Genomic DNA, 18,008 nt, shown 5'->3' with positions numbered 1-18,008 from the left:
AAAAAAAAAAATTCTCGAGTTTCTTTTGTCTTTTTCATGTGTTTTTCACAGAAATGTGTCTAGTTGTCTAGTGGTTAAAAGTTTTATATCACTTCTTTAAATGTCTCCCGTACAAAACCATAACACCTGGTTATCTCAGGGGCTGGCAAAGGGTGACCCCAGCAGTGTCTGGCCACCACTGGTACCTCCCCAGCAGCAGCCACGGCAGGGCATTTGGCTGCACCCAGGCCAGGGTGGGATGGAGGTCCCTAGGCAGCAGTCAGAGCTGTGCTTTCAACTGTAGACCTCTGCCAACTCTTTCAACTTCCCAGCAGAACGGGCTTCAAAAACCTGGATAGGCTCAGGGGTTTGTGCTGTTACTTATGCACCAAGATCCCCTGTTTGCTTCTCTTCCTGCTCTTCTCTCCCTCCTGCCCATGCTTGCCGGAGCTCGCTGCTGGCCCGGGCACCTGGGACACACCACTGGTCCTTCCTCCTCCCTTTCAGACCCGGGGATGTTGGTTTGGGATCGGCTCTGGCTGTGCCAGTCCCAGGCAGTCAGCCCCATCTGCTGGCTGCTATGGAAATACGGGAAGCTCCAAGGGAAATTTAGGTTGGATCTTAGGAAAAAGGTTTTTATTGGGAGAGTGATAAAGTACTGGAATCGTCTGCCCTGGGATGTGGTAGAGTCACCATCCCTGGATGTGTTTAAGAAAGGATTGGTTGTGGCACTCAGTGCCATGGTTTAATTGATGGGGTGTTAGGGCATGGGTCAGACTTGATGGTCTTAAAGACCTCTTCCAACCCAGTGATCCTGTGATTCTCCAGTAATGGACAGCCTTGCTTTTAGCCAGTATTCTCCCTACCCTCACATTCTTCTGTTGAAGCCACAAGTCACAGGGCTGACCCAAATAATTTAAATTATTCACATTTACAAATAAGGGAGTGTTAAATTGAAAACATCTTAATAAAAAATGTTACAAATAGGACAATACGTATCAGGTTAAATGAGAGATTTTTAATTTATAATCATAACTTAAACATAAATTAAGAGTCTCATTTGAACACTTAACAGCTCAAAAAATCATATTTTCAATACATAAACATACAAATCTTAGTATTCCATTTCATTCGTAAACACTATGCAGGCATGCAATCCTTACAAACACTTCCAATTTATTTTCAAATAAATTCTGATCAATTGATCGACAGCCAGAGACCTACTCAAGAACAAGAATTTTACAATACACGTACAGTTAGGAGCACAGAAATATCCACAGTAAAAGCTGCTCAAATAAATACATATGTATATACACATATTACAGTACAGAATCCCACAGGGATGAGATAATTTCTGATCTACCTGCTGTGTTCAGAAACTAGAGTACCCTGTGTAAGCACCATGGTTCCTAGTGCTGTTATAATTTAAAAAATGGTATCTAAGTTTTCTGGGATATGCAGCAGAAATCCAAATAATTGCCCATATCACTGCAGGCATATCTATTGACTGGGACATCTTAAAATAAACTGACTTCCACAAACCAGATCAATAGTTTCAAAGCTGTTCAGTGAATATTTTTTCATCCTGATTCTTCTGTTTCTGCAAGCATAACCCCTGTGACGCCAGAGGAGACACTTCCAGCAGTGTAGTAAGTGATGTGAAATAATGCATGTCTTCACCTCACCTCGGTACCTTTGAGTGGAGCAGAGGAGGAACCAGCCTCCTCTTTAGGCAGCAGTGCACTATTTACTCACCACCTGGACAGGAGATGGCAAGCTCCCAGTTTAGGATAACTACATGGCTGAATGTAGGCAGGATTTGGCCACAAGGCCAGAGTTTTCTGTTTGTCTTCAATGGAAATACCAGACAGCTTGAGTTCAAGATTTCTGAATCATACACAAGGTCAATCATCTTGTCAGCAAAAGGTAAAAACATCTGGACAGCTGCTGATTTGCAGGCAGTTTCATTCTCCAGAAATCTGAGACGTAAGTGAAGGTGGCAGCAATTCCTGTGGAGAGAACAAAATTCCTCCATAAATCAGAAAACTGGCAGAGATTTGTATTTGCTCTCATCTCAGAGGAATTTTGCATGCAGCAGGTAGCAGAACTGCACAAAAGTGTTCCTAATACCATTTGCAGCTGGACAGAATGCTAAGCACAATCATCCTTCAGGAGCTGAACAACCATTTCTACAGCAATAAATCCATCAGTCTTGTTAGGAACTTCCAGGCAATGCCAAGATGCATATTAGGTGTCCCAAAGCACATATTGCTGTGTCAGCAACTGTACAGCAATTAGCAGCTCTGATTGATTGCTTGTGTGATTAAAAGGAAGAGAATTTGTGAGTGAAGCCATCACATGTGCTTACCTGAAACACCTGAGTTAGACATTCTCGCCAGCACTTTGGAAACTACCTTCACTGGCTGTTTCCTGCCAGTTCCTATAAAACAAAAAGTGAAAAATACTTTAATGACAACAGGTTTTTATCAAATGGATTTTAGCAAAGTGATGGCAGTGGTTTTTTCATGTTGTTTTTTGAGACACAACTTACCTGAAAGGAATAAACTTCTTTGCTGCAAGAAGAATAAGAAAAGGTATTAGTATTTCAAGACAAAATCCCTAATTCTTGTTGTCTAAATATTTGGGTTTTACTATTTTTTTTTCATTTTTTCAGATGTTCATCCAAAAGCCAAATATGGCATACATGGAAGGTTCTTGAAAATAATTTTGGAATTTATCTAAGTGTGGGAATTACCACTTTTTCAAAAAGCAAGGTATATGGCTTTGGAGGTTTTGGGTTTTGTTTTTTTTTTTGTTTCCTCCACTGAAATTTTTTTCAGGAAGATAAATAAAGCAGTGGAGCCAGAGGAAGTGCTCACCTTTTCTCCGGAAGCGCCTTGCAAGCCAAAGGAGGAACGATGCTGTGGACAGCAGAGAGGCAGAAGTGGCTGCTATGCCCACAGAGATGTAGCTGGCTTGGTCAGAGGCTGGAAGGATGAAAAGATTTCAGTGAGATCAAGGGGCATGGGTGGTCTTTGAAGCCCTCTCTCCTTCCCTTTCCTCGTGCTCTTCAAGAGGAACCAGAAGTGCAGCTTGTAACACTTAAGTTTTCCCTTGATGAAACAGGACAGCTCCTGCACACAAGGTAAAAAGCTGAATACTAAAATTACCCCATCCATTGCCAAAGTAACGGCAAGGCAAGAAGCTGCCTATACCAGGGTCTGTCTGTAACCTCCAGCCTTGCATAGCAATTTGTGCTCCTCTTATTTTTCATGTTGCAGTGCATATTTTAACTCCCTGTCTGCTACCTTCCTCTTTGAGCAATCCTGCTGAGATCAATGAAATTATTCAAGGATCCAAATTCTGTTCAATCAAACAAAAGTGGAATTGAGCTTTTAGGACCTCAAGCAAAAGCACTCCAGGAAGGCCAGGGGTGCTCCAGCTGAGGACAGAGCTCATACTGCCTTGAATAAGAAGGCAAGGCTGAGCTTTCTGTCTTTTGAAATTACAGCCTCTGAGAGAAAAGCTCTGTGAGGTCCTTTGGCTGAGGAGTTTATTCAAGAAACTATCACACCAAATCAAAAAACCTATAAAATTTTCCACTGAGAAACAGTCTTATGAGTGCAGATTTCCCTACAAGGTTCTGTTTCTCTAGAAGAGCTTTTGTCTGTATTCACAAGCTCATTGAGAGAAATATTTTGTTTAAAAACCAAACATAAAGAACTGAAATCTGGTTTCAGGTTTTTTTTATATATGTATAAGAAATCAGCATTTTCCACAAAGATATTTTAGGATTTCCCCCCTCTTCTATTTTCAAGCATAACGAGTGATTTTGTTGGGCTTTTGAATTCATGGACTTCACTACATGTCCTAGCTCACTGGTTGCTATTACCACCACTACCACCCTTCCACGCCTCATCTGACTAAAAATACAGTGCCACCTCTCTGTGGCTGCTCACAGGCAAAATACCTTCACATGTGGGCAGGCTGGCACTCCAGTTTCCTGAATGGCTGCACTCAAGAACACGGGAGCCATTGAGACTCCATCCTTGGAGGCAGCTGAAGTGGCAGGAGGTGTTGTAGGTGAACATCCCAGCCCCGTGGGAGCAATCCATGGAGCCTTTCTCAGGAGAGCTCAGTGGTTCACACTGTATGACTGAAACACAAAAGATATGGTTATTCCTGCTGTAGAGCAGTGAAGTATGCAAGGAAAAAAAAAATCAAGAAGTTCCAAGCAAACAAATAGTGAAATTTCTATATAATTTCCCATGTTCTGCTTCCATATAAATTTTTTGCAAAAGAACACAACTGGATCAACTAAGGACTTTCCTGTCTTTGGCACAATTTTTTGCACTAGCAGATGTACAATTTATTTTCAAATTCATTTGATATTGGGATGGGAGCTGCTCAGAGCCATGAGCAGGCATTCCAAGGCACAGCTGAAAACATGGGAGCACAGAGTTTAGTTTGGACTCAGGGGTCTATAGGAATATGGATTTCTGTGTGTTCCCCAGTGACCCGAAAACTGCAATTTCCAGCAGTCTTACCTTTGCATTTGGGCACGGGCTTCGACCACTGTCCCTGTGCCGTGCACTCAGTGCTGGGTGAGCCCTCCAGGACATATCCCTCAGAACACTGGAAATCACAGCGTGAGCCCGAGGTGAGCTCTGCAGGAGCGTGGTCACAGCTCACAGAGCCTTCTGCTGGCCGCGGGACAGCCTCACACCTCACAGCTGCAGCACAAGGAGCACGACAGCAATCAGCACAGCTGCTTCAGGACAGCACCACGGCACTGCTGGCAGCCCTGGGGGCTCGGGTGAGCAGGGATAAGGAAATTACCTGCACACGTTGGCTGCTGCCTGTCCCAGGCCCCTGAAGAGCCACACTGCAGTGTAGCTGGTCCCGTCAGGGTAAATCCTTCCTCACAGGTGAACTCACAGGTGGTTCCCCAGGTGAGCTGCACAGAGGGATGGGAGCAGTTCACAGCCCCGTGGACAGGCATTTCCAAGGCAGGACAGGTCACAGCTGAAAGGCACAAGAGACAGCACAAAGCTTAGCTTGGAGTAGGTCAGGATAAACAAACACTCTTCTAGGAGCTGGCAAGAAGATATGCCCTACCTGGAGCTGTCCCCTACAGAGTCATCATACCTCCCTTCAGACCTAGCAGTGCAGAAACAGTGATTTCAGCAGGTTGCACAGTGCAGCCAGAATCCTTCAATATGCACCCAAAACATACAAGTCATTCTGGGAATGGCTCCACATTACTCTCCAGCCTGGACTGCATAAACTGACACTTGCTCCCATTTGGGGTTTAGGGAATAAGGGATCCCTGCCAGAGCACTCCACTGTTAAAGTGTGTTGTTGTGTGTGATGGGGGCACTGCCCCAGAATGTTGTTTGTCATCCTGCACTGCTGTTTCCTCACTAATACACGAGGCTAAATGACTCCCACCTTGAGATCTGCTTATGAAAAGTTCTACCAATGTGGTGGAGATGAATGCTACTCTTTGATTACATTTGATTGAGAAAAGTCTCTTCAGATTCTTCCAACTTTAATCGATGGTCTCCAACCCAGCAAGTCTTACCTTTGCATTTGGGCACGGGCTCCGACCACTGTCCCTGTGCCGTGCACTCAGTGCTGGGTGAGCCCTCCAGGACATATCCCTCAGAGCACTGGAAATCACAGCGTGAGCCCGAGGTGAGCTCTGCAGGAGCGTGGTCACAGCTCACAGAGCCTTCTGCTGGCCGCGGGACAGCCTCACACCTCACAGCTGCAGCACAAGGAGCACGACAGCAATCAGCACAGCTGCTTCAGGACAGCACCACGGCACTGCTGGCAGCCCTGGGGGCTCGGGTGAGCAGGGATAAGGAAATTACCTGCACACGTTGGCTGCTGCCTGTCCCAGGCCCCTGAAGAGCCACACTGCAGTGTAGCTGGTCCCGTCAGGGTAAATCCTTCCTCACAGGTGAACTCACAGGTGGTTCCCCAGGTGAGCTGCACAGAGGAATGGGAGCAGTTCACAGCCCCGTGGACAGGCATTTCCAAGGCAGGACAGGTCACAGCTGAAAGGCACAAGAGACAGCACAAAGCTTAGCTTGCAACAAACCATTAAAAGTATTTTTTCTTTTCTGAAACTTAGCAACACATCCACTAAACAGGAGCAGCTTTAGAAGGGATTCTACTATGCCACCATCTCAGAAAGCAGACAGAAGGGGAAATATTTTTAAATGGGAAACTGGCTCTTCAGGCAAGACTGTTAATTCATCTGCAGCTCATGACAGCAATTATTTACAATCCAAAATTTCCCTATTTTCACTGTTGCTGGGTGACCTTTGATGCTTTCATTTGCTTAGAAAAGTATCTCATTCTAAGCCAACACCTCAGAAAATGATTCCTACAGTCAGGAGTAACTGGCCTGTTGAGAGCTGTCTCACAGCTAGGTCATCTCAATTCCCCGTTTCCACCTAAGAGTTGGAAAAGTCTTTCCCTGCAAGGAACAATGCCAGAACATTCATCCTACTCATCTCACCTCCTCAGGAACAGAGACCTGCGTGCTGAAATAAAATAGCACTTACACCACGTAATGTGCTACGAAGGAATTGGCCAAACTTCCATTTGTTCCTACTGCCAGAGCAGCACTGAGGTGTACAGGGCACTGAGGTGTACACTGAGGTGTACATGTGCAATGCAGAAAGCTCACCTTTGCATGCTGCAAGGGGGGCAGACCAGATCCCAGAAGAGGTACAGTGGACAGATTCCAGTGCAGTCAGCTCATAGCCCTCCTCACACTGAACTTTGCAGGACGAATTGTAGCTGAAGTCCCCCAATGGATGGTGGCACCCAAGGCTCCCATGATCAGGTTTCTTTAGTGGATCACAACTCTTAACTTCAAAGAAGCACAAGAAGGTACGCAGTCAGTCTCTTTGGCTGAGCAGGTAAACCAAGAAGCCAAACTGAACACTAGGTAGCATGAGTTGGCCAAAAAGCAGGATGAAATATTCTTACCAAACTCGCATTCAGGCCCATAGAAGCCAGGGTTGCAATGGCAGGTGTGGTTGTTGATAGTCTCTATGCATTCTCCATGCCCACTGCAGAGAGATGGGTTGCAAGAAGCTGAAAAAAAAAAATAAAGCAAATTATGAAATAATCAACAACAGCCACTAAAAAAAACCTGGCTAGCACTTTGTTTATCTTTCTGACACTAAACAAGCCCTTTGTACAGCAAAAGAAAATCAGAGGGTTTGGTATTTAGGATTCTCCGGTCATTTCACAGAATTTCTGAAATGCACACATTTTACAGACGAGCTCACAGTAAAAGGATTCTGCTGGCTGGCAACTCCAGGACCACTTGTTCTGAGGTAAATATTAGATGAAGTTAAATAACTCATCCCAGCCTCCACCTCAGCTCCCCAGGGTCACACTGGAGTGACCTTTATCACGCTGTACCTGTGTAGCACAAGGCGACCTTCTTTTTCTCACACTGCTCATCATTCCATTTGCCATCATCCTTCCCTCTTTTGATGTAGATCTCAACGCAGTCCTCGTTGTTCCCTTTGCCATTTGGCTCCCCTGAAGCCCAATTTCTTGCTTCTTCTGTCAGTTCTTTGTTGGTTCCAGTCCAGGTCCACACATCATTAATTTTTCTGATTCCAATCCAGTAGTAACCCGGATTGAAGGGTAAGAAGGCATTGAGATGCTTGATTTCCTCCTTGTTCTGGATTGCAACCAGGTTAGTATACTTCTTTCTGCACCACTGCTCTGCTTCGCTGTAGGTCATGTTTGTGTCTGAATAATGGTATGTCCACCCCTTCACCCCCTGCAGCACTGTAAGTCCTAGAATGAGAAGATATCCAACAGTTGGTGTCTGACTTCTCCCCTCCTCTCTCTCTAGAAGAGGACATTTAAGCTCTATAAATACTGCAAACTTTTCAAATCTGAAAATGCATAAAAACTAGTGGTAATTCTTTTATAAACAACCACCTGGCAAGCTTCAAACCAGGCAAGTCAGCTTTGAGTACAAGACTTCAGCCTGTGAAACTATGTCTGATCACACAAAGCTTTGAGACTTATAGGAGCCAATTATGGTTTTGACAGGCAAGCAGGGAAAATGTGCCACTGCATCCAGAGGTTTTTCTGTGTGAACACAGCCTCAGGTTAATTAGGGCAGGTTCAAAAATTCTCTTTGATGCTGAGCTCAAAGAGAACAGTCACACTAATATTGCCATCCCACTAGTTTTCTACACAGAGAAATACACACTTACCATAGGCAAGAAGAGATAGGAACTGCAAGCAAATCATGTTTCTGAGAGTTTTCTCTCTCTTTTAAGCAGATGGCTGTGAGAAATCAAAGAATCACATTTGTAAAAAACTAATAGTGAGCTATCAAAATTCCATATAAACTACTGACCATGCAGTTTTTGCTATGTACTTTTAAACAAGTAGGATTTCCACAAATTATTCATTTAAAAACTGTTTTTAATATCAAGATACTTTAAAATGTTAGCAGCTTTTAAGGAAGATGAACACAGATTTCCAGCTGTCCAGTTCTCCTTTAGCTGGGCAGTGAAACAGAATAGCAGAGCCCATTTCTACTCACATTTTGTAGCTGCAGTGTCCAGGTGACAGAATTCCTCTGCGCTGCTTCCCAGAGACTGTGGCTAAGTGGATGAACTCAGCCTTGAAAAGCAAGTTCAGCTCCAAGTGTCTGGACACTGTAATGCTCTGCCTTTTATCCCTTCAAATAGCCTGTCCTCCACGAGACGGGAAATTCCGTATGGAAGAAAATTTCTTGGAAAATCCCAGGATCTGGCCCTCCTCCACGTCAGGACGGATGTTTCCTCTTGCCAGATCAACCCTCCCAGAAAGACGTACTGTGCTGACAGAGTGCCATTACACACTTTTACTGACAGAAACCCACAATTCCAGGATATCAAGGAGGAGGAGGAGGAGGACAATTAGATTGAATTAAAAGCATGAATAAGCAGATTCCAATATTTCACCTGGCATAATATTTTGCAGTAAGGAGGCGTCAGTTCTTCTGGTATCTCGGTAGGAAAGGCACCAACACTCAAAGCTGGTTGACCAAGTTGGAGCAAAAATGGAAACTGCAGCACAGGACAAGCCCTTCCTTATGGATCTCAGCTGTGCAGAGCTCTCATTTGTGGTCAGGTTGGCCAGCCCCAGGATTGCTGGAACTCTTCACAATACAGGTTCATCAGTCACTTGTAGCAGTCAAGTTTGAAACGTGGACCTTGCTTTGAAGAGTGCCTTGGACCATATTCTTCAATGTCCTGATCTTAATAGAGTTACAGCACCTGAACAGGTGCATATAATATTTCAAGTGGACAAGACAATACACTAGGAATTAATGCACATTTATTGTGTATACCCTGATTAATTATACTGCTGCATAAAGCTTCACTGTTATGGATGGGATTTAATGAGGCTGAACATGCAAAGGACTCAACAAGTGCTGGCAGCAATAGGAGGCCACAGGGTAGCACCCACTTCACATCTGTAAAGCATAGTTTGAAGTTATACAGTGCATGCTGGAGCTCTGATTTTGGAGCCTCAGCCTGTTCTTACAGAATAAAAATCAGTGGCTTCTGGATTCCAAGCTAACATCAACTCGTATCGCCCAATTTTTTCACAAAAAAGAAAGAACTGTCAAGTAGCCAAAGATCTCTGCCCATCAAAGAAATTATTTCAGAAAAGAGCATGGAATAAAGAGTATATTCTAAAACAGCCTCAGTTACTAACTAATCAGGAGAGTTGACTAGAAATTGCAACAAAGTCTTAGAAAGCAAGTCAGTTACTGAAGAGAGTGAGGATTAAAAACAGGCAAAAGAACACTTTCTAGCATGTGTGAACTAGCAAAGCTAGAAACAAAAATCAAGAAACTCTGGGAAGCTGAGGTTAGCTTTTGGCTGGCCTGGGCAAGCCTTGCTTAGAAGCACCACACGTCCTGAGGCTTCCAGGCAGCATCAAATCAGGGCTGCTGTTTATTTAGCCTCAAAGTAGGAATGAAAACTCTTCCTGTTTGCCAGCCCTTCTCTGTTAGGAAGGCTTTACCACCTGAAGGACACAGACAGAAGCTTGTATTTTAATGCACCTGTACAGCATATTATGCAGCAGGGCCTAATTTCAACATTATTCTATTACAAACTAATGTTAATCAGTCTGAATAAGGCAGGGGGTTTTGTTGTTTTGTTTTGTTTTGTTTTTTTTTGTTGTTGTTGTTGTTGTTTTGTTTTGGGTTTTTGTTTGTTTGTTTGTTTGTTTTCTAAAATATTGGTCAGCTGTTTACAACTGTATGCACAGAAAATTTACAGACAATTTCAGGACAGTTTTTATGCTCCCAGGCGCCAAGAGACAGAAAATGCTACACCTTTTCCTGGAGATTCCCTTTCCCAAGTCATTTAATGAGCTTCCTACTGGTAAGCACTCATCCTTGTCATGGCAGAAACTCTGAAGAAAGCTCTGAGGAAACGGCATCAAAATTCATTTGCCAGTGGAATCTCCGGAGGAAGGAAGAGCTTATTTCATAGTTTACAGTCGTCTTCCTTTGCAGGGGCTGTCTGAGACCTCTTGTCTCCAGCAGATAAAGAAAGCCCCACAAAAAATAACAACACACCAAAGCCTACAAGCAATATGCTTGTAAAAATTCCAGCCTAAAAAAAGACTGTTTCTTTTTGTTGGCTGTATTCCTTTGTGCATCATTGCCATGGGGCTCTTTTTGGTTTTTCCCAGGGAATTCTGCTATCCACTGATTCTATTCTTATTTCCCTGTAATGTACTGGAAGATGAAGGCAAAGTTTTCAGGAAAAAAAAGAAAGCCTGAAAATCATTCTCAAAACCCCACAATAGAGGTTAAATCCTCATTATTAAAAGTCAGAGGCACTTCAAAACTTCAGAGGGACTGGGATTCCTATGAGCTAAAGCTCATCTTGGATGCTAAACTACATATATATATTTCAGGAAAAATACCTGTGATACAGTTACTTAGGTGGAACTGGAGATAATCAAGCTAAAATGCCATGCAGCATGACCTTAGCTGCTCTCTGTGCTACTTATTTATTCTCTTCTCAAAGCTATTTCACATTCCTGCTTTTTTACTCTTTTTCCAATTGATTTGGGAATGTAAGAGCCTCGTTTCTTGTGCTGTACAGAGCTGGATGAAGTTGTTGCTCTCTTCTTATATTACATGAGCACAGACATAGTTTCTTAAAATTAATACAATTCCTCTCTGCCAGGAAAACAGGAGACTCTAAAGACAAGTTTTTAGAAATGCTGAACACTTCTTGTTCCTATACACTCCAGAATTTCATTTGCACAAGTGAAGGCCCAGCTTTTTATAGGGAACTCCCCAGATCACCTCTTTTCCCTTACAAGCAGAGGTGCACTGTCAATTATGTAGCCACAACTAATTTTCCAGTTGGAAGGTTCACTTAAGAGGCCACTGTGAGACACAAAGGGTAAGAAAGGGCTATATAAACATATTAGGAATAAAAACAATAAAATCCAGCCAGGTCTGCCATTTAAAGGGCAGCAATTGACAGAGGACATGTCAAATGTCATTTCTTTTATATAAAGGAAAGTTAATATTCATTGCAATAGTGTGGGAAAAGAGAACAGGTCACTTTGTGGAGTGAAGACAATTTAGGTTGGTTACAACCAATCAAGCTACAGTTAAAAGATCCAAACCCTCAGTAATTAACTTTGAGAATATGAGCAAAAAGGTGTAAAAATGTGGACAAAAAGCAAATGTTGCCTCTCTGTATCTCAGAAAAGAAGATCAAGGTAATCAGAAGCCGGGCCTTCCACGTGAGCACCTAGAAAAGACACTAGAACATTGAAAAATATTAAAGAAAACCACTGAAAAATCAGCAGAAGGCTGCTAAGCTGTCAAGAACAGCTGACATGATATGATTGATCTGTTCCTGGCAGATCAACCTGGCTTGTGCCTCAAGGCTGTGTCAGTAATAAAGAAACAATAGTGCACTGTGGTTTGTTATAATTAAGATTTTTAATACCATCCCATGAGACATTCTTATGAGGAAACAAGTGAAACAATGCTTAGCTGAAATCACCAATGAGCACACAAGGGATAGAATCACTACTCAAAGGGCAGATTTTCAAAGAACCCTGTCTGTCCAAGAGAACTGTTTTATTCCCACCCCATTGTAAAAAAGGGTGCTGGAGAAAAGAAATCTTTACAATCTTCTAAAACCCAAAAGATGTTTTAGAGAACTTAGGAGGCAAGTGATCAACAAAGTTTCATATCCACTTGGTGCATAACAAGTAGTGGTAGGTTGATTTGTAGCAACAAAGTTTTAATTGAAAGCTTTCCAAAGAGGCCATGAATTGCTAAGACAGGTGTTTTGTAGAGTCTGCCTTTCTGTTGGAAATTTGTAAGTTTTGGTTTGAGAAACATTTTTTTCAGTGTCTCTATCAGTATCTCAAGAAAATGTAATGCACTGAAAAATTATTTTACTTTATCTGAAACTCCGTTGGACTTGAAGAAATCACAAATCCAAGACAAATACAGAATGTGGTGAGATCCCAGGTGAACAGAGTATATAGATGTACATTTGTACATGTAGAAAAAGACAGAGATTAATTTCCCATGTCTTTTTAAAAGACTGGTTCTTCATCTACAAGATTGCATCTGCATTTACATATCAACAGACAAAACCAGAGCTTTAAGTTCCTCTGAGTAATCCAGTTTTATCTTTCTCCTAGAAGATATTTTTGTCGTTCCTAAATTAAAACACTTGATAAGTATTTATTTCAAAGTGGTTTGTATAATGGACATTTATCCCATGGCAAAGAGTCATAGAACCACTTGAAATTTTGAAATAGTGGAAAAACCTCCAGCTTCACCCACAGTAATACTAGGAGAAGAAAAGTAAGAGATTTAGCCAGCCTGGAGGGGGAAAAGGAGTTCTAGTGCCAGTAGTGAAGGTGTTTCCTGTTAGGAAAGGAGCTTGCAACACTTAATTCTTTAGTAATTAAGAGACAAAGGGTTTAAGGCGCAAGTTTTCCCTGAGGTCCAGATGGGAAGAAAAGATAATTTCTGAAAACATACTCATACCTCAGCCTCTGTGTCTGATTAAGTGTGAATAAGGTAGGCAATGCAACTGCTACAAAGACACTGGAATTTCTCAAGGCTGCCCAAGGCAGTCTCCACTCTGTCTGGAGTGGAACCCCGGGAGTCAGAAAATCTTATCTCCACTTCTCATTTCTGGAATTCTGATGTGACTCATAGTGCTCAATTTCCTCCAAACAGGCAAAAATACACATTGAAGAATCTAACCTGAGGCTGGGGGGTCACTTGCACTGGCCAGGTGTGATTCAGAGCACTGAAACATGAAACAGAGCCAAGGAGCAGAGGAAACAACAACTCACACCTCGAGTTAAGATAAAAGCAGGACTGGCCTTAACACCATATCCTGGCTGCCTGCAGTTGCAGGTGGAACTGATCCCATGCAGAACTTAATTCTTTAGAATTCCACTGTTGGAAATTGTGGCAGAGAAGCTCTTGGAGCCTTGTCACCCTTCATGTACACATAGAATAAGTATATAATGCATGCATTGACTGTTCATTTACTGTCCAGCTCTGTTCCACAGCCCCATGGTCTCAGCAGGGGAGATGTCCCAGAAGTGACACTGTCAGGAGATGCCGGCTCTGAGGAACAGAACAGGTACAGCTTTTGGCAAGTGAGAGGAGTGAGAGCAAGTTTAGGGATTAGGAGATTAAGTAGGTGGTTGAGACTGTAAAAGTGGTCATCGTGAGATACAGTTTTGATTTTGTAGATTCTTTGCATAGCTTCTGCCTAGCTCTGTTCCATGAAAATATTGTGTTGACTTATCAGAGAGCATGTGAGCTTATCAGCAGCTTATCATGGCTGACATGACCCACCAGTCTTCATTTGCTGTATCAGGAGGAAGAGACTACAAAAAAAGGAAGAAGATGCAGCAGCTTCACTTCCTTACTAATGCATTTCACTGTGGGTTTATGAATTCCAAGCTTCAGGTCTGTTCTTTTCAGTGCTCAAGTTCAGCTTCAGGTACATAATTTTTATACATCAACGGACATTTTATTGTATTTAACATGTTTGAGTCCTTAACTACAGCAGTATTCAAGAGCAATCATTAAATCATTAAACACAGCATTCATTATAACAATCATGAAAGGTCCATCACCAAAATTACTGGAATTCTGTGGAATGAAAACTTGCCACTGGCTATCTGAAATCTTCAAGGCAGAAGACCAAAGCACAAGGAACTGCACAGCACTGAGAAGTAAAACCTGACCCAAGAACAGCCACAAAGTGTATCATTCATACCACTCATGACTTTTCTCAGTCAATAGACCATGAGAGAACAGAAGTTCTTGAATTAAGGACTCTTTCAGGAGCTTTTTTTGCCACAACCATATCATCTATGAATTATGCAGAGAAAGAAATTTATATCCATCAGCAGGAAAAATAATTAGCTTTTAGGACAAGTGTCTTTAACACAGGATCATTAGTGAAGTTTACTTTAATTGCCACATAGAATTGTTGTTTCAAGAACAAAGAACTCATCACTTACATTGAAAGCAATGGTGTTAAATTACTTATCTTATCACTTCCCAGACAAGAAAACCCCAAACAAACTGGTGCCACAAGGCTTTTTAAAACTCCAGTTAACTGCTACCAAGAAAATCAGGACTTCCCTTATTTCCAGGACTTGAAAACAATACTTTAACTTTTCCAACAAAGATTTTGCACTTCCAACACTTTTAGATTTCTTGACTCATCAGGAAGGATGATCTGTCACCTGTCCTGAAATTGTTGCACTTTATGTTTGAGCCTAAGAAGTGATCCACAAAGTGAGTCTTCTAAGTGCTGAGCATGTATCCCACCCTACAGACCCTGTTAATAACCCTTCACGTCAAGCACTGGAACAGCCTACCCAGGGAACTGGTAGAGATATTTAGGTACTTAGGGGCATGGTTTAGTGGTGAATTTGGCAGTACTAGGTTTCTATTTGGATTCTGATCTTACAAGGTTTTTCCAAACAAATGATTCATTCTGTGATTCTGGATTTATCCTTCCTGGTGCATGCTAGTTGTGGTTTTTTCCTCTCATTTATCAATAGGCATTTACCCATCATTTGTAGTCACATGATTGCAATCAGTAGCAGAGTCTGGTTATTTGGCCCACAGAAGTAATATCACTTTCACAACAGGTATCAGCAGGAAGAGAAGGAATTGCCATTTATGAGCTATAAAATAATACTGGGCCTGCATACAACATTCTTACTTCAGGCTGTTAAGAGTGCAGTTAATCTAAATCCCCACAACGGGGGTACATAAATACAGTTGGGAAACTACCCTAGTCTCAAAATAAAATGAAAGATCCAGATTTATGCCCACCTGAAGATAAGTAAATTAGGAGTGCAGTTGCTCTATACCCTCTAAAGACAGACAAAGGTTTATCTAAAGGTTAAGTCAAAGGACATAACTTCAATTTGTATCCAGAATTATGCTAGTAAGTCTTCATACCATTACACTCCCCATCCATCATCTTCATTCTGATTTTTTGTTAGGAGCTGCAATCCCAACACCATGACAAAGGAAGGGCATGGCTTCCCAACTGAATGCCTCCAGCCCTAGATCTACCAATCAAAACCCCCTCATATCTCTGCTCCATGAATGCAAATGCGTGAGCTCATCTTGAAGAAAAGCAGCTGAAAGGCCCATCCTGATATTCAGGATGTCACATATCCCACACAAATGAACTCTGATCAATTAAACAGCTCATTCACACTGTTTCTCTCTGCAGACCACAAAGGAACAGCTGGGCCTCAGGAACCATCACCTGCACACTGCTTCCATCGTGCCCCCAACATATGGTGCAAGGCATGGACACCAAGAGCAGGGAAGGACAACCAAAGGACAGCAGAGCCCTGGAAACAAATCTAGAGAGCTGTTTCATTGAACAAGGGGATTCTGGGCATGTCCTGTGTTCTCTCACTTCAAACATTAACAATCCTGTGACAGGCTGGTGATATTTATGGTCATTCAGAAGGAGAACCAGGAGAACGACACCTCCTGGTAGGAAAGTCCAGGCTTTTCAAGGAAAGATACGTGCCATGAGGTCCCTTCTAAAGAAATACCTCTCCAGAAGCCTATTGGAAATTTGTGTTTAAGCCTGGGGAAGAGGAAGCAGCTAGGAAGGCTCAGAAAAGTAAAGAAGGTGCTCAGAGTTTTCTGTATATAGATAGATACAGCTGGTACAAAAACCCCAAATGGATAAAAAAACCTTTTGTGAGTAAATGTACACCAGAAATTAGAGTGGGGCAATGGGGTTATAAAACTGCTTTCTATGAAGAGCAAAACAAAACTTGGTTTTCCCCAGATCTTGTTCAGTTTCTGAAAGGGATTATTATTTATGAAAGCAAGATATGAAGTGTCCAGAAAAGGCCCTTCACAGATGCCAAAGATGTTAACTCCAAGAGAGATAATGTTATTAAACTGCATTTGTTCTGGCCTCTTTGCTAATCTGAGGAGCTGCTAATCAACAGCTGTAAAAGAAGAACCTTTATTAAATCTTATTAAATTGAATGGGCCAAGCAGCAAAGAAGACATGTGATCTTTGATGTCCATGGTAGAATTTACAACAGTGCATTTCCTTTGCACAAGTGTATTATGATCAATCGGATCAACCCCAGGGTTACTCCTGCTCTGGAATTAAAGATAAATTTGCAAGTACAGCTAAACATTAGCCTTCATTTTACTTTCTCTGTTGTGTAAGAGTTACATGTGATGGAAAACACCTACTTCAAAAGCCTTTCCTTAATATTTTCCTGTAATACAAGCATGGGCTAAATGTATCCTCACATCTTGTGCTCTCTGTCAGAGAACTCAATAAAAGGAGAAATTTATACACCTGGAGCTCAATGTGATTGCTTCCCTTTTCCTGACTCTAGTAGCCTGGATTGATCCAATGGCTTGAGAGAATCTCGTGTTGAGTTTCACTGCAGCAGGGTGTGCAGTTAACAGTTTTGCAAAATAGTAATATTACTTTTCTAGTCACTTGCCATTTAGAGATTGAATTGTTAAAAGAAATGAAGATGTTTTGGCATTAGGATACTCCTGGCTCACAGGATCCGATGATAGGAAGGACATAAACAGAGCAATTTTAGTCTTTTGGGTGCAATCCAAATCCTGCAAACTGCAATGCAAAACAAGACCCAAACAATGTTTTTTAGGACTCTGTAGTAGAGACAAGATGACACTTGACCAAATAAATAAAAAAACCCTTGATTTTTTCAGAAAATAGTGCCAAGCCCATGACAAAAGGAAAGTCCCTTTGTGCAGTTTTGTTAGGGACAGGTTGTGTCTGGTTGAAGACCCCTGTCACCCCATGCCATCCTCTCTGTACCCCTGAGGCCCACAAAGTGACGCACCAACAATTCCCACCAGCAGCGGGGAATTTTGGTCTGCAGCTGAAAAGCCAACAGGAAGCTCCTATACCTGGGCATGGCATAGGAAACTACTCTTGGATAAGATGGGTGCTTGGGAAGGGGAAAGCATTAAAGAGAACTGGACAAAGCTCTGCTAGGACTATTACTAAATCACAAAGTTATCTACTCACACTCATGTTGGGTGAAGCCTGATGCCTGTTCTCCTTGTTGAGAGCAAATTCCTTTCAAGTTCAGCTTCTAAGGTATGCCACAAGTATTTCCTTTGCCATCCTTACCACTATTGTTTGTTGTTATTTCCTTCCATGCATCATAACTGAAATGGGGCAATAAAGGTTTTCACAGCCACGCAACGGATTTCTGTGCTTGAGAAAATGAAGGAAACCATTCCAGGGAAAAAGAAAAAACAGAGTTTGTGCGAACAAACAACCTCCATAATGCTGTGTTAGTACAGGATAAATCAGAACATGAGATATTAGGGTAGATTGGTAAACAAAGTAACCAACCACAACCAAACCAGACCTTCCTGGATTACTGGAAACAAACCTAAAGCACTA

At 42.2% G+C, this 18,008-nt stretch overlaps 1 protein-coding gene across 1 annotated transcript; it reads right to left on the bottom strand.

The window, feature by feature from the left end:
• Nucleotides 1-982: 982 nt before the first annotated feature.
• On the bottom strand, nucleotides 983-8,315 carry SELE (selectin E). The gene is made up of 13 exons (XM_053985715.1): nucleotides 8,241-8,315; nucleotides 7,426-7,812; nucleotides 6,985-7,092; nucleotides 6,680-6,865; nucleotides 5,856-6,041; nucleotides 5,564-5,749; nucleotides 4,819-5,004; nucleotides 4,527-4,712; nucleotides 3,950-4,135; nucleotides 2,859-2,966; nucleotides 2,531-2,552; nucleotides 2,348-2,419; nucleotides 983-1,988 (listed from the first exon to the last, which is right to left on the bottom strand). Exons 1-12 carry the CDS (start codon nucleotides 8,275-8,277, stop codon nucleotides 2,362-2,364), a joined length of 1,836 nt encoding a protein of 611 aa, XP_053841690.1. The 5' UTR covers nucleotides 8,278-8,315; the 3' UTR covers nucleotides 983-1,988; nucleotides 2,348-2,361.
• Between the last annotated feature and the right edge of the window lie 9,693 nt (nucleotides 8,316-18,008).

Source organism: Vidua macroura, chromosome 9, assembly GCF_024509145.1.
Source record: "Vidua macroura isolate BioBank_ID:100142 chromosome 9, ASM2450914v1, whole genome shotgun sequence".
In the NCBI taxonomy this organism is placed as follows: domain Eukaryota; kingdom Metazoa; phylum Chordata; class Aves; order Passeriformes; family Viduidae; genus Vidua; species Vidua macroura.
This window is presented reverse-complemented; position numbering and strand designations above follow the sequence as displayed.